At 42.0% G+C, this 24,505-nt stretch overlaps 1 protein-coding gene across 2 annotated transcripts in view; it reads right to left on the bottom strand.

Moving 5' to 3' along the window:
* Positions 1-591: 591 nt before the first annotated feature.
* RAI14 (retinoic acid induced 14) overlaps positions 592-24,505 on the bottom strand; it is a 528,112-nt gene continuing 504,198 nt past the window's right edge. For both annotated transcript variants that reach the window (XM_069627100.1, XM_069627101.1), the window contains one exon: positions 592-3,232. In XM_069627100.1, coding sequence (XP_069483201.1) covers positions 3,155-3,232 — 78 coding nt within the window. In that variant the 3' untranslated portion in view covers positions 592-3,154. The remainder of the gene's footprint in view (positions 3,233-24,505) is intronic.

Below are 24,505 nucleotides of genomic sequence, written 5' to 3'. Positions count from 1 at the left end.
AAACCGTACTATGTGTATGAAAACAACATGTTGCACACTAACGTGCCAAATACACCTCTAACTAGGGAAGAGGCGCAGGCCGCAAAAAATAAACACTTTAACAAAACTTCAAAGTTGTTTCGATCTTCTCGTTGGGATGAATATAGTAGACAACAAAAGATGGGAAAATGTGAATGACCGTATGTACGTGTGTGGTATGTGTAAAGTAAGAAGTTATATGTTGTGGAAAATATTTTAGGTAGAACAAAGTGTGTACTTTTTTTTGTACAAAGTTTTCATGTTCAAGCCTGATAAATGCCAAGCTTTCTCTGCAGTATGGCTACCCTATACCAAATCACCAACTTTGGGTGCAAGTAATCTGATAGAACATAAATGATTTTCATACACCAGTATCAGATTTCTTTGTGAATTGCTGTTTTGACATGCAAGTTATGACCAGACAAATGTAGCTTAAGGAAACAAACAAGATGCCTTCATATTTGGCTCCTTGCAGGTGGACATTATGGCTTTTTCCAGGCAGAACTCAAACAAAAAGCTGGAGAGGATTTTCTGATAATGTAACAACATTGAACAAACATTTTAGTAAAGGGATGGAATACAAAAATGGAAACTAGCTTTATTTTTTGCATACTGTTTTGAAATTTACATTGAATGAATTTGTATATTAAAGTGTAAACTTCTCAACATGTCAAGATAATAAGCTGTAATAAATACACAATACAAAAAGTAAATGGGAAATCTATCTGGTGAACTATAAATTATGTCACCATCAAGTTTAGTCTTTACTTCAACGTTTGAAACATTTTCTAGTGCTTTGTAAAAAAGGTAATTCTTTGGAGTACTTACAAAGGCCACATCAAACCATATAAATCCAGCATTCTATTGGCACTTATAAGACAATTCAAGAATTTTTTTTGTTTGAATTTTAACGATTCTAGGCCACTGTTTTGTTTCTGAAATTGCAAAAAGTCGTTGCAGACGCCACAAAAGAGTATTGTAGTGTGGGTAAGAAGTCGGGGCACTACATATTGTTCAGTAATACTCATTTCGAATAGCATTCATACAGTTGTACTCTTGCCACCTCCTAATAGCTCCTAATAACCGAAACAAAATGGCCCCAGAAATGCAACACTCAAAAGTTGTGTTGTTTCACTTCCATTCTTAAATTTCTTTTGCTACTATTTTTACAGGGCTGCCATTTTAAAATGAACCTTAATAGGTTAAGGCATCCACATATTTCAAAATAAGAAATGGTGAATTATGTGGTGTCTTAGTTAATCTCTCTTTTGGTGTCAATGTGTCCTCCCTTACCAGTTCTCTAATGTACTTTTTATTACTAAAAGTTGATTTACATTTTGTTTTGGACACTTCCCAGACATGTATGAATCTATTCCTAGGAGATCACTGTGCATGTTTAGAGTTATTACATCATTGAGAAATCATTAATTTATTGAGACTCCTTTATATGTTTACATATACACATTTGTGATATTCACGCGCGCCCACACACACACTGGATGCCTCGGGCTGATCAACACAATGATCAAATGCACGGCAGAGAAATACTGATGCTTTATAACCATTTTTAAAAAGATGTTTGAGGTAACAGATGTTTTCTGCTCTTATTCAGGTTAGATCTTAATGACTTTTCTAAAAATGTTTTTTCATCACATTCACATGTGAGGTTAATAGGTTGGGAAATTAATTTTCCTGTTGCTCCTTGCAGGGAATTCAGTATGCAACTTCCCAGAAAGAGGTCTGTGGTAAATAAACACCAGACTAAGCAATAATAGTCTACGTTTCCACATGCATAGAATTGTAACCTGAAAGGTTTGTAGGATCAGATGTATTAATAAGGGTAGCAGAAACATTACTTGACTGGGAGCTCTTAGCAAGCGTCAGTTCTGGTCTCGCAGCCCGTTTTAGTACCAAGTAAAGTTCAGAAGGTTGCTGTAGTAGTTTAGTAGTCTAGTGTGGGTTTGGCAGACAGAACTCACAAAGTATTTCCTTATTGTACATGCCTTGCACTGAGGACGAATAATACTTTATCGACATTTTCAATTATATCATCCATTTCTTCATTTTTGATTCTTAAAGTCTATCTGAATTATCATAAACGTTTACGAAGCAAGACAAGCACTGTCAATGTAGTTAATACAATCTACATTAGTTTTGCTACAGAGGAGCATCCTTTGACACAGGGATGGCGATATAACACTTATAACCCACTTGCCGACATTTCTGAATTTAGCTGGACTTCATTTTCAAGAGGCTACCAGAAAGCAGCATCACAAGACTAATCAAAGTTCCTATAAATTACACAACAATTTAACAAAACTTTCTAATACAGCATAAGAACCAGGTTAATTGGACGGCAGCAGCGTTAGGCTTCTCCTGTTCTAAAACTAATGGGAACAACTTCTGGGAACAAACCCAGAAAGGAAATGTACAGCTTCAAGCGCTGTGAATGTCTGGAACGAAATTGGTGGGAAACATTTGCATTTGTAAATATTCAAGGGTGGCACAAATTTGTAACTGACTTTACAATAATGCTATATTTTTATAGCAGGGCACACAGTTCCAACGTAACAGTACTTCATAAAATAAAAAACAATATAAATAAGACGTTTATCAATGTACCATGTTTTACAGGAATTTTCCAATTTTGTTTCTTGTGATGCTTATGAACATGAGAACTAAACAATTACGTTTTCTTAAATGCACCTCAAGGGTGTTATTACTGCGTCTATTTTTCAAGACCTGCAAACTGGGTTAAGTGCATACAACTGTTCCATGTTGAATTAATACCCCTCTTCCTGCATCAGCTCAGTGCTTTGTTGTGTTTTGCAAGATTTTCCGTCCATTACTTTAAAACATTGACAATCAGTTCAGTAGCCATGGGCATAAATCAGCTTTAGTACAAAAGGTGTGCCTTTACATCTGAAATTTTCCTTCTGAAAGACCTGTAGCAGGTCAACTCCTAGCCTTGCAGCATAATGGGCACTGAGAATTGTACTGACAGTTAACGTCCACGCAGCAGAGGCAACTATGTTGCATATTGGCAGTTTTAAACCGTTTCTGATCACAAGACTCATCCCTCGAGGGCTTGACAACACGGTTGCTGTTGAAATGAATGCAGCAGTAAATCTTCTTGTCACTTTTTTTGCGTTTGACTTTTACACATTGTTAATATCTGTTTAAGTACTTTTTGAACATCTTCATCCATTTGACCCTATGTAACAAAATACAAATAAATAATGAATTGAAAAAAATACAAAGTTAATTTCTTTTATGAAACATAACGTCCAAATTTAAATTAATCTTACATGCCGATCGATAGAAATATTCAATTCCTCTGCTGTGGCGTTATAAAGATTACTGATGGATAGTATGACAGTGCATCCATTCACTTTTAGACAAGGCACAAATCTGTGGTAAAAACCTACCTTTATTATTTAGATGTATTTTTCAGTATGCTTTTTTTTCATTACCATAGTATAGCTGAATGTTTGGAAATTGATTGTCGCTATCTGATGAGAACATCATTTTTCTTACTTTTAACTGTGGGTTTTAGAATGTACCGAGGTATCCCCAAAATCAAACTGTTTAGTGGGCCCAAAATACGTGACAAGGGAATTCGGTATCAATAGTTTTATAGCCTGCAACTAACATTCATCTGGGTCATCCAATAGCAGACTTGTACATAAGGATCAAGCTGGAATTCCTTTTTGCTTTCATCATTCACCTTTTTGTGTCCTACCTGTACTAGATGCTTTCAGTTTAATATAGAGCAGCAATTGAGGGAAGAAAGATCGCCAACAGTAACTTATTCTTCTCCAAAATTAGATCAATATATTGAGAAAGAATACATCATGAAAATGAAGAATAATGTTGTGGTCTACTATAATCATTATCAGCACTTCCTCTGGTTCCTGGTTTCTACTCATCCAAGACAGAATCTGGGCACAGGCTAATGGATTGCGCCTAAAGGTGATTATCAGTGCAATTCAAGAAGAAATTGTGGCTCTGGCCTTTCAAGAGCTCATGTATTCGTTTCTACATCTACACGATCACAAAGACATCAACTAGGCCTTACATGTCACCAGCTTCAATGGAGGGGAATTCAGCAGGTGGTACAACACATTTTCACTGGTCGACAAATTATGTGGGTTAATTGGTAAGATAGCTTAGAGTGTTAAGTTCTTGCACCACATATCTGTGGTTAACCTGCATGTTTCAAATGAGGCAACGGAGACTAGGGGCCTCATTATGAGTGTGCCTGTCCGGAAATAATATTGCCGGTAGACCTACCGGCACCGTTGTTTCCAGACCGGCACACTAGGATTCTGTGGGCAGGTGCCGTCCTGCCCGCCAGTGTCCTACCTGGTGGGTGGAATGGCACCCACCCGCAGAGTTTCACGGAAGCACTGGCACCGTTCTTAACAGTGCTGGTGCTTCCGTGGTCCCCTTTTCCATGGAGTCCTATGGTACGCCATGGGATGGGGACTTACAGAATTACTGGCGCTTGACTTTCCGGCCACCGGGGTCAGAATACCCCAGTGTTACTGGGAAGTCAGGCGCCGGTGAAATGTGCAAGTCTGGCGGCAACCTGACTGTTTTACCAGCACAGTTACCACCGGGCTTGCAATGAGGCCCTACATCTTTTGGCCATGTGAGACTGATAAAGGAAGGACCATGAAATTGTGCTTTGGTAACTAATTTTATTTACCATGCCTCAAGATAGTCAAAACTAATCATAAAACATCATTAATCAATTAATTTCACAATGACAAATCTTCAGTCTTCCTGCCTTGAACACAGTATGTGGACCTAGACCATAGAAGACCTTTGACACAATTACACAATTCTCTCACTTGAGGGATAGCAGAACGTGCCTATAATCAAGAAAAGTTGCCCTGAGCAGAGCGGGTTTCATGAAACGGAGAATATATAGAAGGTACTGGGAATCTGAAGGGCTTTTACTTTGAGCCTGAAAGATGTTGTCTTTAGCCATATCTAACCCATACACAAGGTGAACAAAGGTCTGTGGTTTGAAGGCTGTAATTCTGGGCTATTATATCCAGGCTCAAGAAACTTCATCAAGGCCTCAATAATACCTTCAGCAGATCTCGGAGACAAAACGTACAAGTCACAGTTTAACTGGCTAGCTGGTTATTCAGGGAAATCTAAAAAAGTGGCAAAAAGCACCAATCCGCTGACTCGGGTGGTTAATTTCTACACCAAGAAAAGGGGGCAATAATACCCTGTTAGAACCGCCAATAGGTAGGGGCTATCGAGCACAAAATCTAGAATGAGCATGGCCTATTTTGGTGGAGATGTACCGTATAAGGCCAATGATGTGGTGTTTACAGAGGAGACCAAGAAGACAGCTTTGTAGCTCCTGTGGGTGTTCATTCCTTTAGCAACCCTTGGATCAGATGCTTACTTGCAAATGTGACTCCAAATGTTAGACCTTCAATACAGATCCTTGCTAATATAATGGAAAACACTGCCGAATTGCCCCTCTGAATGTAACCAGACGCAATGGCCTAGATGCAGATTGTGACAGTATGTTGCTCACCAGCCAATTGCAAGAAATTCTTAGACCAATGGTAAAGCCTTATCACAAATCTCTAACTTACCACTAAAATTTAATAACATAGGGAGGACCTCAATCTGGGCTCGAGTAATGACAAAAAAGCTAGACAGAAGGTTTTAAGAGGCAGGTCAACAATGAAGATGTCTCACCAACCTACTGGACCTGGTCACACTATGGCCAACAACAAGATGCTATACCAACATGGAAAAGCTCTCCCCCAACATGAGTGATCAATTCTGGAAAGACCTTCATCTGCTTTCGAATGTCGTAAAAATGTTTTTTAAAAAACAAACAAGAACTGCAGCACTTTGTTCCAAAAAACCTGAGGCAGAAACCAAATGGAGAACACCTACTGATGTCCACAAATGGCAGTTTGATATGACAGCCAAGTTGTATAAACAAGCCATCTTACAGGCCAAATCCACCACATACAATATGAAAATCGCTAATGCCAAATCCAACACACAAGAGATCTTCACCATCCTCAGAGAATTGGAACCCATCCACCCCCTCACCCCGCCCCACCCTTACCACCAAAGACTAAGCCTGGTGCTTCTAGATACAAAATACCCTCTCCGACGAAATAGACACCCATAACAAAAAATAATCAAGCCAAACTGTTAGGGAGATGATTTATCATTTTTACGTTCATCCCCTCTCCTGTTGAGACCCCCCAGCACTTTTTGCTGGACTTCTGACTGTTTCTTTTAATCCTGAATGCGTAGAGCCTTTTTTCCACTCATTCATTCTTATGGGCTCTGTCTTTTGGAAGTCTGTTCTCTGTGTTTTACTTTCTTTATGGAGTCTACTTTCCTCCATATGGTTATATGTCATTTTATTGCTGAGTTAACAGCGAAATACATGTATAACGAAACCGTAAACCTCTATGAAAGTAATAGTGAAAGCCCTTTTTCACAGCGCCTAATGTCTACTTATATTTAGGATAAACGTTCTCACTCTGCCATCTAGTGGATTTTATGTTAATACAACCTAATCTTTTCCAAAGATTGTACACTCCTTTATTTTCATTTCCCTAAACTAACTTATATAATACCGACACGCAACCTATAAAGTACCTTTTAACAGGCCCCCTCCCCCTCCCTTTCCCCTTCCCTCATCGACACCTGAAGCCTACCTTAATCCCTACTTTTTATAGTTTTTTAACTGAAGTCTATTTTTTTGCACTTAAACGCAAACCTGCAATACTAATTATTGGCAATATTTCGATATTTTTACATACTGGCACTGTTTTTTTACCCTCTTTATTTTTGTATTTCGGAATTTGTACCCCTTTACTTATTGTGTCTGTTTCTTCTTGCAATAAAAATCACTCGATACCCCTCCCCCCCATATCTCATTTAAGGCATCTGTATTTTAATTTTGCAGCACACAGCTCCTTATGGGCAGTGTTGCTGGGAATCCTTTTGTTTCTCCTTTGGGATTCTTACATAATCCTTACTTTCTACTGTTCTTAAGGATTGAGCGATACTTAGTATCTCTACTAACACTTTATATGCTGAGAGACTGGCACACACCACCTTATGTAGAGTGCCAAGGGCATACTTAGTAAGCCCCCCTCTATGCTCCTAGTTATGGCTGGTGGCAGTGGACGTGTTCTACCAACTATTGTGTGAATTTCTACCACAGGCTATGTTCATAGCTCCAGTTGTGCACAATAGGTTCACCCAAGTACTAACTTGGCGGCTCCTTTCTTTTTTTTGCCATTTCTGGCATGGTTATTGTTTGTCAGCCCTTCTTCTATCATCCTGGGAGGGGGAGGTCTGCATGAATGTTCTGCCTTTGGATGGAACCCTTGGGTGTCCCCGCCTAGGCTCTAGTGTGTCTGGTCACGCAGGAAGTGGGGGAGGAGTTTTTCACTCCCCTGCTCTTTGTCTGCCAGAGTGCCTGAATGGAACAAGCTCCCACTGGGGGTCTGGCAGTCTTGATTGGACAGCCCACCACCCCTTTCTGTAAAACTGATCAGGGAGATTGACAGGAACAGGGTACGGCGATGGGGGCAAAGTTTGCACCCTCATACGCTAACCTGTTCATGGGACATTTTGACATTAATCATGCATGGCAACATCTAGCATTTACAGACAGATACATCGTCTACTGGGGACGTTACATTGACGATGTATTAATGATATGGAATGGTGATGAAAGGAAACTACATGAATACATTGGACACCTGAACACAAATGATTATAACATCAAATTCACGGAAAAAATAAGCTCAGAGAGCATAGAATCTTTGGATTTACTAATTTATACAGATGGAGACAAAATCTTGACTGACCTGCATATAAAACCGACAGCGGTAAACAAAGTGTTACATGCAGAAAGTACCATGTGAACCATATAATTAAAAACATACCTTATGGTGAAATTCTAAGAATAAAACGGAATTGCAGCTCTAAAGAAAAATATGAAGAACATGTCTTATCTCTCAAAGAAAAGTTTATAACAAGAGGCTACAAAATTGAAGAAGTTGAAAGAGCTATAAAACGAGCTGAAAAAATACCCAGAACTGAATTGCTGAAAGATAAACCAAAATTGAAAAACAAAGAATCAAAGGTAGACTTTATTACTACTTACAATAGTGAGGCATACATTCTAAAGAAGCTTCTGAAAAAACATTGGAATATCCTGCAAAGCGACGATACTATTAAACACAATATAGAAGCCAAACCAAAGATTATCTATCGAAGAGCTCCAACATTGCAGCAAAAAATCAGCCCAAGTCATCTCAAAGAAGAAAAAACAGAGACTCTCAGTCAATTCCTTAAAGTGCCGGCACCGACAGGAACCTACAGCTGTGGGAATTGTGCAATCTGTAATCAAATGGTGATTGGAACTAAAGAAATAAGACTACCAAATGGAAGATATCAAAAAATAAAACAATACATTAATTGTAACACAAAATATGTTATTTATGCGATTACATGCGTTTGCAAAAAGAGATATGTGGGAAGCACTATCAGAACATTGAAAATCAGACTTCAAGAACATCTAAGAGCCATTAAGAATAATGATATAAGATACCCCATGGCAGTGCACTATAATCAAGATCATGAAATATCTGAAATAAAAGAAATTACATTTTAGGCATTGAAAGAGTTGACACAATGGAAAGAGGTGGAAATAGAGAGCTCCAGCTAAGAAGAGAAGCCAAATGGATTTGTATTCTGGACACGCGTCACTCTGGCCTGAATTCGGAACATGAGATGGCCTATTAGCTATAGAAAGCTGAATTATGAAAATAGAATGCAAGGCTGTCCAAAATGAATCCAATAAGTTTCAAGCACTATCATGTTTTGATATATCTTCTTTTGATCATATTTTATGAAAATATGTGTTGAATTGCAGTAAAATTGCTTACTTTTTATTTTTTCCTAAATAAATGCCTTTTACCTTATGGTTATAATTTGAAATAAGTCTCTTCTCAAATTTGCTCTATTGATCCTTTTCTTTCCTGACTTTCCCTTGTTTTTTCACTTTGATCTGAAATAATGGATCTGTTTGATATTACTCGAAAAAAAGGATCCATAGGAAGGATACATTCAAACGAGACAAACGTTATAAAAAGGTATCACTATGGTTTCATGGCAGAAATAGAGAAACAAAAGGGCCACCGGTTGTAAAAATGTGACGTGTGACGTCATCGCGTAACATGACGCGGTGATGTCACACGTTACGTGATCGCGGCCTTTATAAAGGATAGAAAATAGCACTAAAAGGTAGCGCGGACTATGGCGAACTGAAGTAAAAATAAAAGGTAATTCAATTTAATTTAATTTCTTTGAGATAATTTTGGGTGTGAACAGCATTTTAAAACTTTAGTATCCTGGAACTTTGGGGGAGAGCTTCACAGTAGCCCCACCTTTACAATAAATGTGACTGCTCTAAAGAGGGCATTTGAATGAAGTTTGAAAAATGATACAAAGAGTCAGGTTAAACTGAGGTTACCCTCTCTCATTGTTTACAGGAAATTACTAATAAAACAACTCATAAAACTGAGAGAGACAAAATGAAAGATGAATTATTAATAAGAGATATGTTTACTCAATAAGGAACTTAGGTGAGTACAACTATTAGGCTAATATAATCAGAGTTGCTCACCCAACACACCACCACTAAATTATTAAAACAATTTTAAAAATAACTCATTCATTTTTTTCTTACTTTCTTTCATATTCTTTCTTTAGTATCTCTCCTGATGAACCACGAGCATAAGACGTGGGGAAACACGTGTTGAGAGGCAAAAAAACATCAGTTTGTGAAGTAATGTTTGGAAAAAAGGATATTGCATGCTATTAATGCAAAAAATAAATTACTTAAAAATTGAACTTGCTGGTGTGACGGATATATTATTTTGCCTGAAGCGCAATCCACATAAGTGTTTTCCAAAAAGAAAGATTGCAGAGGAGTGTGTGCTGAAACTGACCACAAGTAAATGAAGATGACCAGAGATGACTCCAGATACTTTGCAACACCGTGAAGCGACCACTTATGACCTGACCCCGTTTTCTATGCAACAGAGGAACTCCGAAGAGGATGACTCTTCCCCTTTGACTGGTGAGAGCAACCAGCCCCAAGACTAACTTTAATCTGAGCCATCTCCCGCGGTGCTGTGCTTCTCCAGAGCTGCGGAACCCCAATACAAGGAGAACTCCGCCCCATTGAAGTGCATCATCGTGGAAAGGCTGAATACATCCAAGTCTTTGCTGAGCTCCAGGTGAACCTCCAGAGACACAATCCGACCCGTCCAAGTCCCCTCACCAGACAGCACGACTTCAGGAACCGAAGACGATTGTCTGGGCGAATCGTGTCCTTTGTTGTTGCTGCAGAAAAGGCACCAAAACCGCAAAGTGACCAGAGAAGTTGCTGAACTCCATGCAACAGGTCCTCCCTCGAGAATGCTGCTGAGAGATCCCGTCCATTGTCCTGGCTTTCATTAAAAGATCCAGGAATCCGAATGTCGGGCCCAGCACTGCCACATCAAGGAGGATCCAGTCACAAACATTTCTTCAAAAAAAAAAAAAAAGGTACTGCTTCATTTAATCCGAAAAGTCACTCCAGAGCGTTGTACTGCATGTAGAGGTGTCCAAAGCAAACCCCTCTTACCTTCAACCCGAGCTGCTGCTTGCGTCCCTTTAGAGAGTCTTTTAACAGGGTCTCCAATGTTGGTTGTATCTTCATGCATCTTACAGACTAGAGACTAGAAAACATCCACAGTATATTAGGTTGTTCTGATGCTTGTCAAGACTTTGAGACCTCTCCAAACTGTCTTTAGCTAGGGTTGCATTTTAGATGTACAAAGTCTTGCTGCGCTAAGTAACTGTCTCTAGAACCTTAAGCTCTGCTAGTTTTGTACTAACCAATTGTTTCCCTTCCTAAAAGTAATCTTCTTATGTGTTTGTGCTAACTAAATTCAGTTACCGTACTACTTTGTGTGTGTGCGAGTGTGCATTATGACCAATAGTACGGTAGAACTGTCACTATTGTCAAAAAGCTGAAATAATTGTAACTGCGAGCAACTACAAACAGTGGCCTTTGAAAAATATCCTAAAGGACTCTATGTGTTTTGATTTAATTTGCTAAGTATTTAAAAGTAATTCTTGTGTATATATAATACATCTAAGTTTTAATATACATTTCTTGAGTGTTTCATTGAATTGCATTACTAACTAGGTTCAGTGTACTTACCTACAGCTCACATTTTCCTCTTAAGATGAGCCCGACTGCTCTGCCACTTTACCAAGGTTCCATGAGTAGTACAGACTGATACTAAGAGTTGGGAATCTACAAACCATTGGGATAGTTTTGTATAGTCTATCTAACAGTGGACTTTGGGAAAACTCCCCTAACACAAACAAGCTAGCATCAGCACCATTCACAACCCTCCCTCCCTCCCTCCCTCATGCCAAACTACCCCACTTATCACTTCAGCCCTGTCACCCGTGCAGAGGTCTCCATCTTGAAAGGTCTGAAACCGTCCATATGCAAAGAAGACGCCTGCTCAGCCGCAATCATGGAAAACTACTCGGACAACCTGACCCCCTTCATCACCACTTACATCAATGCATCCTCCTCCGCAAGCCTGGTCCCCACCATTCTTAGGGAAGCCTGGGTGCTACAGTTATTGAAAAAAACATCCTTGGACCTCTCTACCTCTATCAACTTTCACCAAATCACCACAGTCCACCTTCCTCCTCAAGATCCTTGGAAGAGCCGCCTACCTCCAAATCCAGCAATACCTGGAATCAAATCATATCCTGGGGAGCAGTAATCTGGCTTCCACCCTGGTCTTGGCACAGAATCAGCCCTGCTTGACTTAAAGAACCAGCTAGAGGAGATCAAGGATGCTGAAAAGCCAGCCCTACTACTTCTCCTAGATCTCTCAGCTACGTTCGACCTGGTACCCACAAGATACTCTGCCAACACCTTACATCCGCTGCCAACTTTAAAAAAAAAAAAAAAAAAACATTTTATTGGTTTTTACAAATGCATGACATACAGATAAAAGGTGAACAGAAGGCAGTTAAATCGGTGAGGGGGAGGGGGTCTGACTGAGCATCCATTCATCTTACCCACACCTTTTGAAACTTGCAAGGGCAGCCTCTTGCTGTATAAATTTGTCGCTTCAAGGAGGCGCACCTGGTAACTTCATTAGACCACTGGGTTAGGCTCAGTGCTGCAGCAGATCCCCAGTTTGCAGCGATCCGTCTCTTGCCCGCCCCTAGTGCCATGACCATGAACAGTTTTTCATGTTTAGTGAGGCCCAGTTCTCTGCATATCCCGAGCAGTATCAACTTTGGATCTAGCGGTATTTGGGAACCCACCGTCGCAAGAGACTGTGCCCGTGCAGCCGGCCCAGAAGGTCTGTACCACAGTGCAATCCCAGATTGTGTGGAAAAAGGAGCCCCTTTCGCGCTTGCAACGAAGGCAGACCTCTGCACCCACCCCACTCCATCTAGCCAGTATTGTGCGGGAATAATAGGATCCGTGCAATATCCTGAGCTGGATCAGGCATAGTTTCACATCTATGCCTATCTCACGAGGGAACATCCGAGCTTCCACCCATTCTTCCGGTTCCAGCCTGTCTATGTCCCTTTCCCATTTCCCTTTCAGTGTGGAGAGTTCTTTGGTGCCAAAGAAGTGAAGGGCCTGATATAGTGTTGAGTTGACACCGGAGGGGATATGCTCCGCGAGGACAACAAGCTGTATCACCTCCTTCCGGGAGGGTAGAACCATCAAGGTCTTTACGGGTAATGCAAGCGCCCTTCCTGCACCAATCACCTGTGGCATTCCCCAAGGCTCCTGCGTCCCTCCCACCCTTACAGCATTTTTAATACACTCTCTTTGACCTCCTTGACTCAATCGGCATAACCTAAACTAACTGCACGGACGACAAGCAAATCCTCCTTGTACTCATAGGTAATCATGCTGTCAAATGCCACACTAAACAGTCTACCAAGCTATCCAGGCATGGATGGCCACACAACGTTCGTGCCTTAACGAGAAAAAAAATGAAATCCTCCTAGTGGGATCCCCGACTGTGTTGCGAAGCCTTGACCAACGTTATGCCACCTTCACCATTGACGGCATCTCAATCCCTGTCTCACTGGGAGCGCACCTGGATGCCATCGCCTCATCACAGCTCATACCTCCAAGCTCATCAATTCTTCCAAGCTCATCAATGCTTGCAGACCATTCCTCTCTGCCGACAGCCGCCTCACCATTGCCCGAGCTATCATCGGCTCAAGACTAGATTAGATTACTGCACTGCACCCTTTGCCAGCACCTCAACCCGCAATATCCCAAAAATGCAAGTCATCTAAAACAATGCACTTCGTACAGCCCTTAACCTTCCTAGACAAGCTTATATCTCTGCCACAAGAGGAAACGCCCTATAAGAGATCAAATCACCTTTAAAACACTGGCAATCACCCATCGGTGCCTCGCACAGAATAACACTAAAGCCCAGTCCAAGAGACCAACCAGAACTGCGCATGCCCACCAGCTCCTCATGCCCAAATTCAGAATGGCCAGTGCGGGCGGCGCCAGTTTCCAAGTGATAGTAACTAAACTTTGGAATGCTCTCTCCCATGCCCTGAGAGCTGAACAATCCTACTGGGCCTTCCACAAAACATTTGAAAACTTGGCTCTTTATGGAGCATAGCACCCGAGTAGCTCTCCCCCCTACTATTTTTCTGTCAGTTCTTCTACAATGACTGTGTAACATTGCCTTGATGCCCTGGGGCTAAGTGCCCTTTATAAAATGTAAAAATAAATAAATAACACTGACCAGCACAATCTACCAGAGACTGCCCGGTGCTTCTTCTGCACCTATCGTGAGCCGGCAGGCTCTGAGCCAGCCCACAACATGAAGGCACACCAACACAAAGGCACTGCTTCCTGTCCCGAGCCTGTCGGAGCCAGGAGGGCCGTGGGACGTGCCTACACTCCTTCTCCAGCCAGTCACTGCTCATGTTCCCATATTCCTCAAGAAGCTGTTGTGCCTACCAACTCACCCAGGTTCATCCTTCGTGACCGTTAGGCAGACCTACCTAGTAAGTGAGCAACTGCCCATCAATACAAACGAACATTGAGTCGCAGTTACCATGCCCTACAAAATGTTCCTTATTTTCCTATAACCACTCCCTTGCTCAAACCGCATAGTCGCTCACAGTACTAAGCATGCTCATACACTAGGCATGAGCATTCGAATTTAATGAGCACTGTCATAACCGAGTGCTGCAACCACTGACTGAGTTCTATCTTCATGGACATTGTTCACAACATTGTATCGCGTGTCTGCCAATGTCTTCTGTTGTGGCACATGGGATGCCCTGTAAACCTCCTTATCTTATGTGCCCTGATGATTTCCTAACAATGATCGTCAGACTTGTAATTGATGCTTAGGCACGTATAATATCAACTATCTAATATATATGCACAATGCCACTAGCATGCAACAAGTCGGACTAGCCTATTCTACTGCACTGACTAACCTGCATCAATTTGAACTAAACCTAATGACTATGGTGCCTATTGCCTTAATCTGAACTGACCCTTTATGTCCACTGTTTTTGTTCTGACCTATTGTGCCCACTGCCTTCATTTGAACTTACTGTACCCTCTGCCTTGATTTGAATCTGACCTAATGTGCCACTGCCTTGAGATTAACCCACTGTGCCCACTGCTTTGATCTGAACCTACTGTGCCCACTGCCTTGATTTGAACTTGCTGTGCCCACTGCCTTGACTCGACCCATAGTGCATACTGTATTGCTCCAAATAGCTTATTGTGCCCACTATACCTCACACTGAATCCCTGATTCCGCTTATGATCACGTCCACGGATCACTTTGCACCAGCCTGCTTTCTACCTACCCTCACCTAGTTACAACTATGTGCCTGGGAAAAATCGAGGCTTCCTTTCTGTTGTGCCTCACCCTACCACTAATTTTAGTCATGTCCCTCTCTAAACATGTACCATCCCCCACCAGACTTCGAGCTAAATTACCTCGCCTTTATGAGCCCGTAGTTCACTGCAATAAGATTTCTAATGCCCAATATAAACCTACCTCAGCTCACACTGAGACACTCCCCAGTCCTAAACTCATTCCCATAAAAACGCAGAATAGGTCTAATCAAACCACAGTATCTGGAGCCCTAATCAATGTTAGATGTTTAGTGGCCCATGCCACAGAAATAGCTGGCATCTTAGCATCTGACAACCTCGACTTCCTGGCAGTCATGGAATCTTGGCTGCACGAAGCAGCAGGCCCAGCGCTCTCCCTAGCCATTCCAGACAACTACCAACTAATTAGAATGGATAGACCCAACAATAAGGGAGGCGGTTTTGCCATTATAGCAAAAACTAACCTTGCTTTAAGACAATCTACTCAACATCCCCTTAAATCATGTGAACTTCTCACAGCAAAACTGCCCATCTCCCATTGTCGTACCTTAACCATCTATTTGATATATAGGCCACCTGGCCCTACCGGCACTTTCGAGGAGGACCTATCCAGCCTTATAGTCAATAACACTAAGGACTCATCTCAACTCCTAGTACTAGGAGATCTTAACTTAGGATTCAATGACCCTGAAGATAAACCAGCCCAATCCATAGCTACCCTGCTAGCTAAACACGCCCTTACCCAAAAAGTCCTAACCCCAACGCACAACACAGGAAGGACCCTCGATTGGGTTGCCACTTTGAATTGTGATACTACAAATCAATGAGATCACTCCTCAACAATGGACAGACCACTACCTAATCAACTTCTCCTTAATGCTAGATAAACAGACTACCAAAGACAGTTATGGCTCCTCCCCTACCAACCAGATCTAAAAAAAAACATTACAGCAGATAACCTCCTTCCACTCTTAATCCCTACCATCAATGCTCTCCCTAATAACTTGGATCCCGAACTCCTCGTGGAGAGTTATAACTCCATGATTAAAGCCTTAGATGCTATTGCACTGTTGAAGATACGCAAAGGCAAACAACAAGCTCACCCCAATGCCTGGTTCACACCTCGCCTAAAAGAATTAAGAATGGAAAAAAGGAAAATAGAATCTCAATGGCGTCACACCCCATCAGAAGAAAACAAATTACAACTTAAACACTTTGCTAACAACTATAAAAAAAAAAATCCTCCTCACACAAAAACGTCTTTAACGAAAGGATCTCTAATGCAAGTTCCAATACTAAGGAACTATTCGCCTAAGGGAACTGGAATCCCCAGTACCCCCACCTGACAATACCCCTAAAGATAAACAATGGTGCGCCAGCATCCAACATGCCCTAGCTAACAAAATCATCTCACTTTAAACTAAAATCCCCCCAAAAAAAGCCTCCCTATCTCCTAATGAGACACCACTCCCCAGCCCACCACTAACACTGCAAGCCTAGCTCCTTTCAAATTCACCAAAGTTTCCATCCAGGAAACTGAAAAGATCATTGCATCCCTCAAACTCTCCAACTGTAAGGGTGATAACTGCCCAGCCCAACTAATCAAGGATGCAGCAAGGGACTTAGCCCCATTTATAACTAATCTGATTAATGCCTCCTTCGCTACCAACACTATACCAAGCAACAAAAGAGTCATGGGTTTTACCTCTCCTGAAGAAACAAACCCTAGACCCCTCTATACCCACTAACTATAGGCCCATTACTACGGTACCTTTCCTCCTTAAGATAATCGACAGAGTAGCTTATTTACAAATTCAGTGTTATATTGAATCTAACTAACTCCTTGGTGTCCGCCAATCTGGGTTCAAACCACAACATGGTACAGAGACAGCCTTAATTGATCTCAAGACCCAAATTGACGAGCTCAACGACAAGGGAAATACTGCCATGCTACTCCTTGACCTGTCAGCGGCCTTCAACTTGGTGGACCACACAGTCTTGTGTGAACACTTGGCATCTGCGGCCCACTTCTCAAGGGCAGCTATAGCCTGGGTCCAATCATTTATGGACAACCGAACCATGAGAGTTTTCTCTACTTCGGCATCAGCAGACCCCATCAAAATAGCCTGCGGTGTACCCCAAGGGTCCTGCGTCTAGCCGACCATGTATAATATATTTACCAAGACCCTATTTGACAAATTGGACAGACTAGGTGTCACCTACACTAACTATGCAGATGACACCCAGATCCTCATACCCCTTTCGGCAACTTTGTCTCTGATACGGCCTTGGTAAATGAAATGTATCTCATCATTCAGGCATGGATGGCCAATCACGGCCTCTGCCTGAATGATGACAAAACTGAAATCCTGCTCCTCGGCTCAGATGCCAACCTAAAAAAACTTTGCTCCAACTATTCTGCATTCAACATTGACGGCAACATAATTACAGTTGCCAAAGTAGTGAAAACACTAGGCTTTCACCTTGCCTCATCCCGGACGATGAAGAAACAGGTAGACTCCCTAGCATCCTCCACCTCCTATGCTTGTAAGCTCATCAGGGCATGCAGAGTCTTCTTGATACAAGCAAGTTTCATCATCTTTGCCAATGCCTTAATACTCTCTAAACTTGACTATTGCAATGCCTTGTATGTAGGAGCTAACAAATGCATCATTGACAAACTGCAAACCTTGCAAATAATGCCCTTTCGAGCTGCCTTCAACTTCCCTACTAAAGAGCACATCTCTAACATAAGAGAACAACAGTGGCTAAAAATTAGCGACAGGATTTCACTCAAAACAGCCTCACTAACCTACAAATGCCTTAATAACGCAGCTCCCCGCTACTTGGCAGAGAATATAGTGAGAAAAACATCCACCCACCCAACTAGAGTAGCCAACTCTTACTGTCTACAGATACCGAGATTCAGACAAAAAAAAACAAAACAGGCGGCAGTAGCTTCCCCGTCAAGGCCGTCCAGTACTGGAATGTCCTCCCACTTGACGTTAGAATAGATCAGACCTATTACAGTTTCAGATGTAATATTCTCAAATGGTTACACTCCAATGACCCCTAAGACCAACCACGTACCCTCAGCCCAGACTTCTGTCCCGTTCCAACTCCCCGCTTGACCAGACTTCTGTCCCGTTCCGACTCCCCGCTTGACCATTTGTATATTTCTCTGACTTGTTTTGTTTAATGACTTATCTGCAAATATTGTTCCTTCTTCATGTACCTTTGTGCCTTACTCTGTAACTAAGTTTTTAAGTATCCATGTATTCAGTTCTATGTTGCGCCCAGCTACCTCCGGGTTTGGTGCGCCATACAAATTAATAAACAAACTTCTTCAGGCCGTGATTAATGAAGCCTTCTATCTGGCATTAACCAACCAGTCCATTTGCATTCTGCCTTCATACTGCCCCACCTTAATCTTGACATGAACCAAAACTGATTCAGACAATACCTAAAAACGCTATCTCCAGCCACTTACAACAAAGGAAAGTCAAACACCAAGAAAGTAAATGAATGGCTAATCTGGAACTAGCAGCAAACAACTTAGACATAATTATAAAGGAAATGGCATCAGTCTCACGCCCACTGAGACACACTGGGTGTACTTCATTCTAGAGGCTATAGACTAGGCATCCAGTGTAGAAATAAAGAATAGAATCCACAAGGCCACAAACAAAATGAAAGAACTCATTGAACCAAACTACCCTCTAAGCAGTTGCAAGAAAGCATCCTCCTACGGGACTCTATACACAATGAAGAGCAAATTGCATCCTCTTTCAGAGAAGAAATCTCTACCTTCCAAGGTTCATTTAATTCACTGTCGACATCAGCCAATCAGTCATGCCCCATCATAACGTCTCAACAAAAAAGAAAATCCCAATTCCACGCCTTTTCTCCGACAGAAAAATCAGTCATAACTGATGTGGTAAAGATGATAAGAGTCACATAATTACTCTTAATATCACAATGCTCACGCCTGGCATTATTAACCGGTACAATGCTTCTTTCATGTTGGGCATAGCTCCAAACCATCTAAAATATGTCAATATTACACCATTCTGAAAAGGCCAATCCGGTATCCCGCTGACCTCTCAAACATCTCAATCTGTGACCTCCCATTCTTAGCAAAGATCAGAGAAAACTGCAACAGTACAATTTCAAAATTATTGCAAAACAAACACGCTGTTTCATGATGGATAATCAGACATCAGAACCCATGGGCGCTGTTAGGCAGAGTTTGTATGCAGTACCCTTTGGGACCACTACACACAACTAAGATTAGAGGTGTAAGCAAAACCAACCTTTAGTCCAGGTCCATACTACACAGTTTTGTGGTAGCGCTGCTGAGCAGTCAGGCTTATCTCAAGAGGGAATGTGAGCTGTAAGGGTGTTACACGGAGTTCTATAATTACAGGTATTCAAATAGACTCTTATACTCATAACATTCCCTAGAAGGAGGCAATCTATATCACCCAAAATTATACGTCAGTACTTCAAAATATCAGGTTCTGAGACATTTAAACTAGTTTGAAGGAGAAGCAAAATGGCATTCAGAGCATTTGAAGTAGGAGCAAAAAAGCATAACTTAATAAAAACGGATATTACAGTTACTCTTAAACAGTGCAAATAGTTTGAGTTCGCCAGAGGAGCCGATTCAATGCAATAGGTTTAGGCCAAAGTCAATGGGCTAAAGTCTTGTATAGGATAAAGCAGTTCTGGAAGTTAAACGGAAAAGTATTTGCCAAAGTTCTCAGAAGTAGTTCGTAAAAGAAAGATTCATATGTCGAGTCACAAGCGGACTAGCCCTGCAAGTTGTCAAAGTTTGAAGCACTTTGCGTTGAGAGGCAAGTTCTCTCGGTTGGGTTTTCACAGTATCTTCCAATGAAGAAAAAAGGATGTAGCTGAAGATGTCTGTTCCTGGCAGTTCCTGCAGATCTCGCTGTTCCTGAGCCTCAGTCGTGGGGACAGGAGGGAAGACGTCGGGGGACTCCTGCACAGCACAGGGGCTGGTCAAAAAGCTGGCAAATGCAAATCTTTGATTCTGGTAGCTGTCGTCAAGTACACAAACTGGTGTCCCTCTCCCTCGCTATTCGGTTTCCTGCAGCATTCTGAGGAAAATATAACCCGGTCCGAGAATGGTGTCCAGGTGGCTTACGAGTTGATTGGTTCCACCAACTCAAAGGGAGAAGTCGTCCTTGAAGAGCTTCTCTGTCGAGATGAGCTTGGCAATTCAGACCTGCAGTACGGCTTCACCGGGCGAACCAACAGTCCAGGAGTTGCAGCAGCTGTCCTCTTCCAGCTTGTCTTCAGTTCTTGTGTTTCAGTGGTCGACTGCCTTCCAAGCCAAGAGACTTGCCTTTTAAACAGTTTTCACCCATTCATTCCATTCTAGCTGCCACTCACCCAGCAGGGTGGCTGTCCTTGCCGGACAGTCAGCCAGCCGATCACGCCAGAGTGCATTTGGGTCTCCTAGGAGACCAGGCACAGGGAGTTTCGGGCACCTCCCTCACTTCCTGCCCACCCCAGACACTCGGGCGCCAGAGGCGGTCTTTAGTCGTGAAGCCCGCCAAAGGCATAGGAACAAAGGGACCAAACCTGGTTTGGCGCGCAGAGAAACTCTAGAAGGACCATTCCAAAAAGAAATGGCCAAAAAAGAAGACCGATACCCGTTTAAACAAAAGGAGGCTCAGACGCCATCTTGAAAAACATGGCTCTAGCGATTTAACTCTACCAGTGTTCGTGGTCGGGAAAAATCATGGTAGTTTATCCCAGAGAAGCCATTTAAACCTTGGGAAAGCCTGAAAGGCTTCCCTGTGCCGTTGCACTGAGGGTTCTGTGTGACAAAAATAAAAAGATGATGCCTTTTTTTTTTTTTTTTACTTAGTTTAATAATAAACTTTTAGAAAAATTATTTCTTAGTCATTTCCCCATTCTATTAAGGAAGTTCAAGGATTGCAGTTCTCATATCCGGCCTACGATCTTAAACATCGAGCATGTCGATAAAGTTTATCACCGAGCAAGTTAGAAATACGGAGCTCCCACTTAGTATTCTGAACCACCAATCCTCCATGTTGCCGTTTGTTGGTGCATATTTGCTCAGATGTATCGATCTAATTGAATTCAGTTTAGTGCAACCAATCACCAGATGTTTTATGGTTTCGGTTTCCTTTAGACAAAATCTGCACCAGTTGTCACAGATCGTTGGGGCTTTCCGTCTTAGTAAAACCTCTTTTGTTCGTAGCGCATTCATTCGCAGATGAAGAAAGCGGTCACGGTGATGTCTAGAAGGAAACTGGGTAAGATATCTCGGCATCTTATTTATGGTTGGTCCCAACTTTGGCGCCGATGCCATTTTCTCCAGACGCTCGATGTTTTGTGCCCAAGCCCATTCTTTTAGCTTTTTCTTTGCGAGTTGAGGCCATTTTACCAGCATTTCCTTGCTTATATTGGCTGCTCGCATGATGTCGTGAATTCTTGTGGCCCAGATGTTTAGGATCGACTTTGAAGGGCACACTTCGTCGATTGCTAAGATTTCGTAGGCGGGTTCTTTCTCTATTATTGTCATCTTCCTCAGTAGAGCAATCGATTTCCAAATAACTGTTGTGTGTAGAGCATCCAAGGCAAGTTCATGCCTTATTATTGATGTTGAGAAGCATTTCGGTAGCTTTAAGACACGTCGCCAGAAATATCCTTCCAGTTTTGCCCAGATGTTGTGATCGAGATTCCAACCGGCTTCGGTTCCATAGGTGACACATGGGATTACTTTTTGCAAGTAGAATAGACGAATTGGGGTCAGGGAAAATTTACCAAAAAGGTTATGAATTCCGGTTCCTTGGATGGCCAAGGTATTCATACGACATAGTAGATTTCTTGACCAGCTCTTCTCACATATCGAGGAGGATATCATTATACCTAGGTATCGGAATTCGTTTACTTCCTCAAGACTCGTATTTCCAATTTGCCACTTGAAACATTTTTTTTTCTTTGTTTCTTTTAGCGCTCCGATCTTCATAATTTTTGTTTTTGACGTATTTATCTTCAGCTGGTTTGTATTCATGTATTGGTATAATGTATGTAATAGACGTAGGCCGATCGGCGTGGTGTCTATTAGGATTATGTTGTCTGCGTATATTAGGCAGTTTAGGTGGGATCCATTCAGTTTCGGTGGAAAGCAACGCACCTCTTTCAATGCTGATGGAATATCCGCGATGAATAGTTTAAACAAGCATGCTGCAATAGGGCATCCCTGTTTTACACCTCTCTGGGTCTTCATTTTGTCCGATAGAATCCCGGCTTCATTTAGCCTTATCTGGATGGTCGTGGCTGTATGCAATGCAATGATGGGGAACAGAATCTCCTCTGGACAATTCCAGTTGATTAATTTGGCCCACAAGGTTTCCCGATCTATGCAGTCGAAAGCTTGATGAAGATCAATGAATGCTATAAACAACTGTGTTTTTCTTTCCATAGCATTCAACTTGAGTAGGTTTAACAGGGTCAGGTTGTTTTCAGTTCCGACGCCTTTCGTAAAACCCGTTTGTCTGGGATCAGTGATTCCACTCGTGTTAGCCCAGTTCGTTAGTTTCTTTTGCAGGAAGTTCGCAAATACTTTGCCGATGGTGTCCAGTAAGGCGATAGGGCGATAGTTTGCCGGAACAGCTCGATCGCCTTTCTTAAATATAGGGACTATAATTGCAGATGTCCATGATGCCGGTATCTCTCTAAGTTTTTTGATGTTGGCAAATAGAGTTTCGATTAATTTTGCCCATTCCGATTTGTGTTGTTTGAGCATAACGTTGGAGATGCCGTCAGGCCCAGTGGCTTGCGAGTTGTTCAGTTTTTCAATCGCAAATAGGATGTCCTCCCTGGTTTCGGTGCAGTCCCAGTTTACAGATCTTAGGTTTCTTTGTGGGATATCAATTTCATTATCTCCTGAGAAAACCTTAAGGAAATGTTTATTCCACTCCGCTTCCGTGACCACGTTTGCCATTTTCGTCTCTTGGTCGGCTGTACAGTTGTTTAGAGTGTGCCATATGTCTCTGCATTTGTGTGATCTTATCATGGTCAGCATGAGTTCGCCTCTCTCTTGGTCGCGTTGAAATTTAAATGCCTTAGACCAATTACGGTATGTTTGGGACCTTTTTTTTATTAGGATGGCGCTGTTAATGCCACCTTGCGCTTTCAGCTTGAGTATATCGCTCTTTAGGCGCTTTTTTTCTTCGTTTACTCTTGTGCTCCAAACATGGATATGTTTTTTCTCGGAATTTTTCTTCCACAAGGTCGGTAAACTTTTCAGCGGTAAGAGTGATACATAATCCACGTTACACAGAGACCGACGGTCTGCTTCGTCCAGTTTCTCTGTTATACTGGATATCTGAGCAGTAGATATTCGTAGCCTGTTTTTCCCGTTATTTACTTCCAGAGCTTGAGTCACTGTTGACTTATTTGCTCCTGAATGTATCCTCAGATGTAGTACTAACGGGTTATGGTCACTGGATTTTGTGGGTGTTATATTCAATTCATGAAGTGAGTTCCAGGCATGTTTTGAGACCCATATATAGTCCAAAACCTTTGCAGTGCCCAAATTTTGCCACGTAATTTTCGGGGGCCTGTCGCCATCAATTTGACCGTTGACCATATCACAATCATACGCCTCCATGATATTATCCCAGAGGATCCTTCTCTCCTGGTCTGAGGGGCTGTTGGCACGGTCATTAGATATTCGCACACCCTTTCCAGAAATCCAGGACAAGTTCATGTCACCACATATTAGTAGTATGATATTGTTCTTCTTGTGGATGTGCTTGTCCAGCAGATTTGTTACCGTGCCTATAAATCGTTTGGTGGTGATCATCGCCGGATTCCAGTATACATTTAATACGAGGAGTTGTTGTGGATTGTTCCCATCGTGACTTTTTTGTTGCATCAGCGTACATTGCACAAACAGATTTGGGTTTTCACTTCTAAGCACCTTCCAGTCACATCCGATTTTCATCATGGTTATCAGGCCGGAGAAGGGGCGTCCATGAGAATTTTTTCCCGCTGGATTCAGCATTGTGGCATAGCCATCTTTCACGGGTGGACATCTTAACCATGTTTCCTGTAGACAAATTATGAGATTATCATTCAGCTCAATCGGAAAACTTTCGTAAAGATGACGGAAGCCTCTCGTGTTCCAGGAGATCAGGGAGGTCAATTTCGTTTCTTTGTCGGAGACTAGCTACTTTGTGCCTTCCCCATATTTGTTGATTTTTCCAGAGTGGGGCATAGGCAGTTCGGATCTTAGTTGTTTTCTTAGTTCTCTCCTCCGGTGATCTTGAGAGGACACTTTCTGTCCAAGGCTATTTAACGGGTTCATTGAATTAACTGGTCTTTGACTTGCCAAGTCGGACGATACTTCTCTAGTCTCAAAGCCAAACTGCAGAATTTCATCCTTTGCTGCCAGAATTGTATTGCGTACTGCTT

Source organism: Ambystoma mexicanum, chromosome 6p, assembly GCF_040938575.1.
Source record: "Ambystoma mexicanum isolate Mex_15411 chromosome 6p, UKY_AmexF1_1, whole genome shotgun sequence".
Lineage (NCBI taxonomy): Eukaryota > Metazoa > Chordata > Amphibia > Caudata > Ambystomatidae > Ambystoma > Ambystoma mexicanum.
Note: the sequence above shows the minus strand (reverse complement) of the source record. Positions and strands in the feature narration are given on the sequence as shown.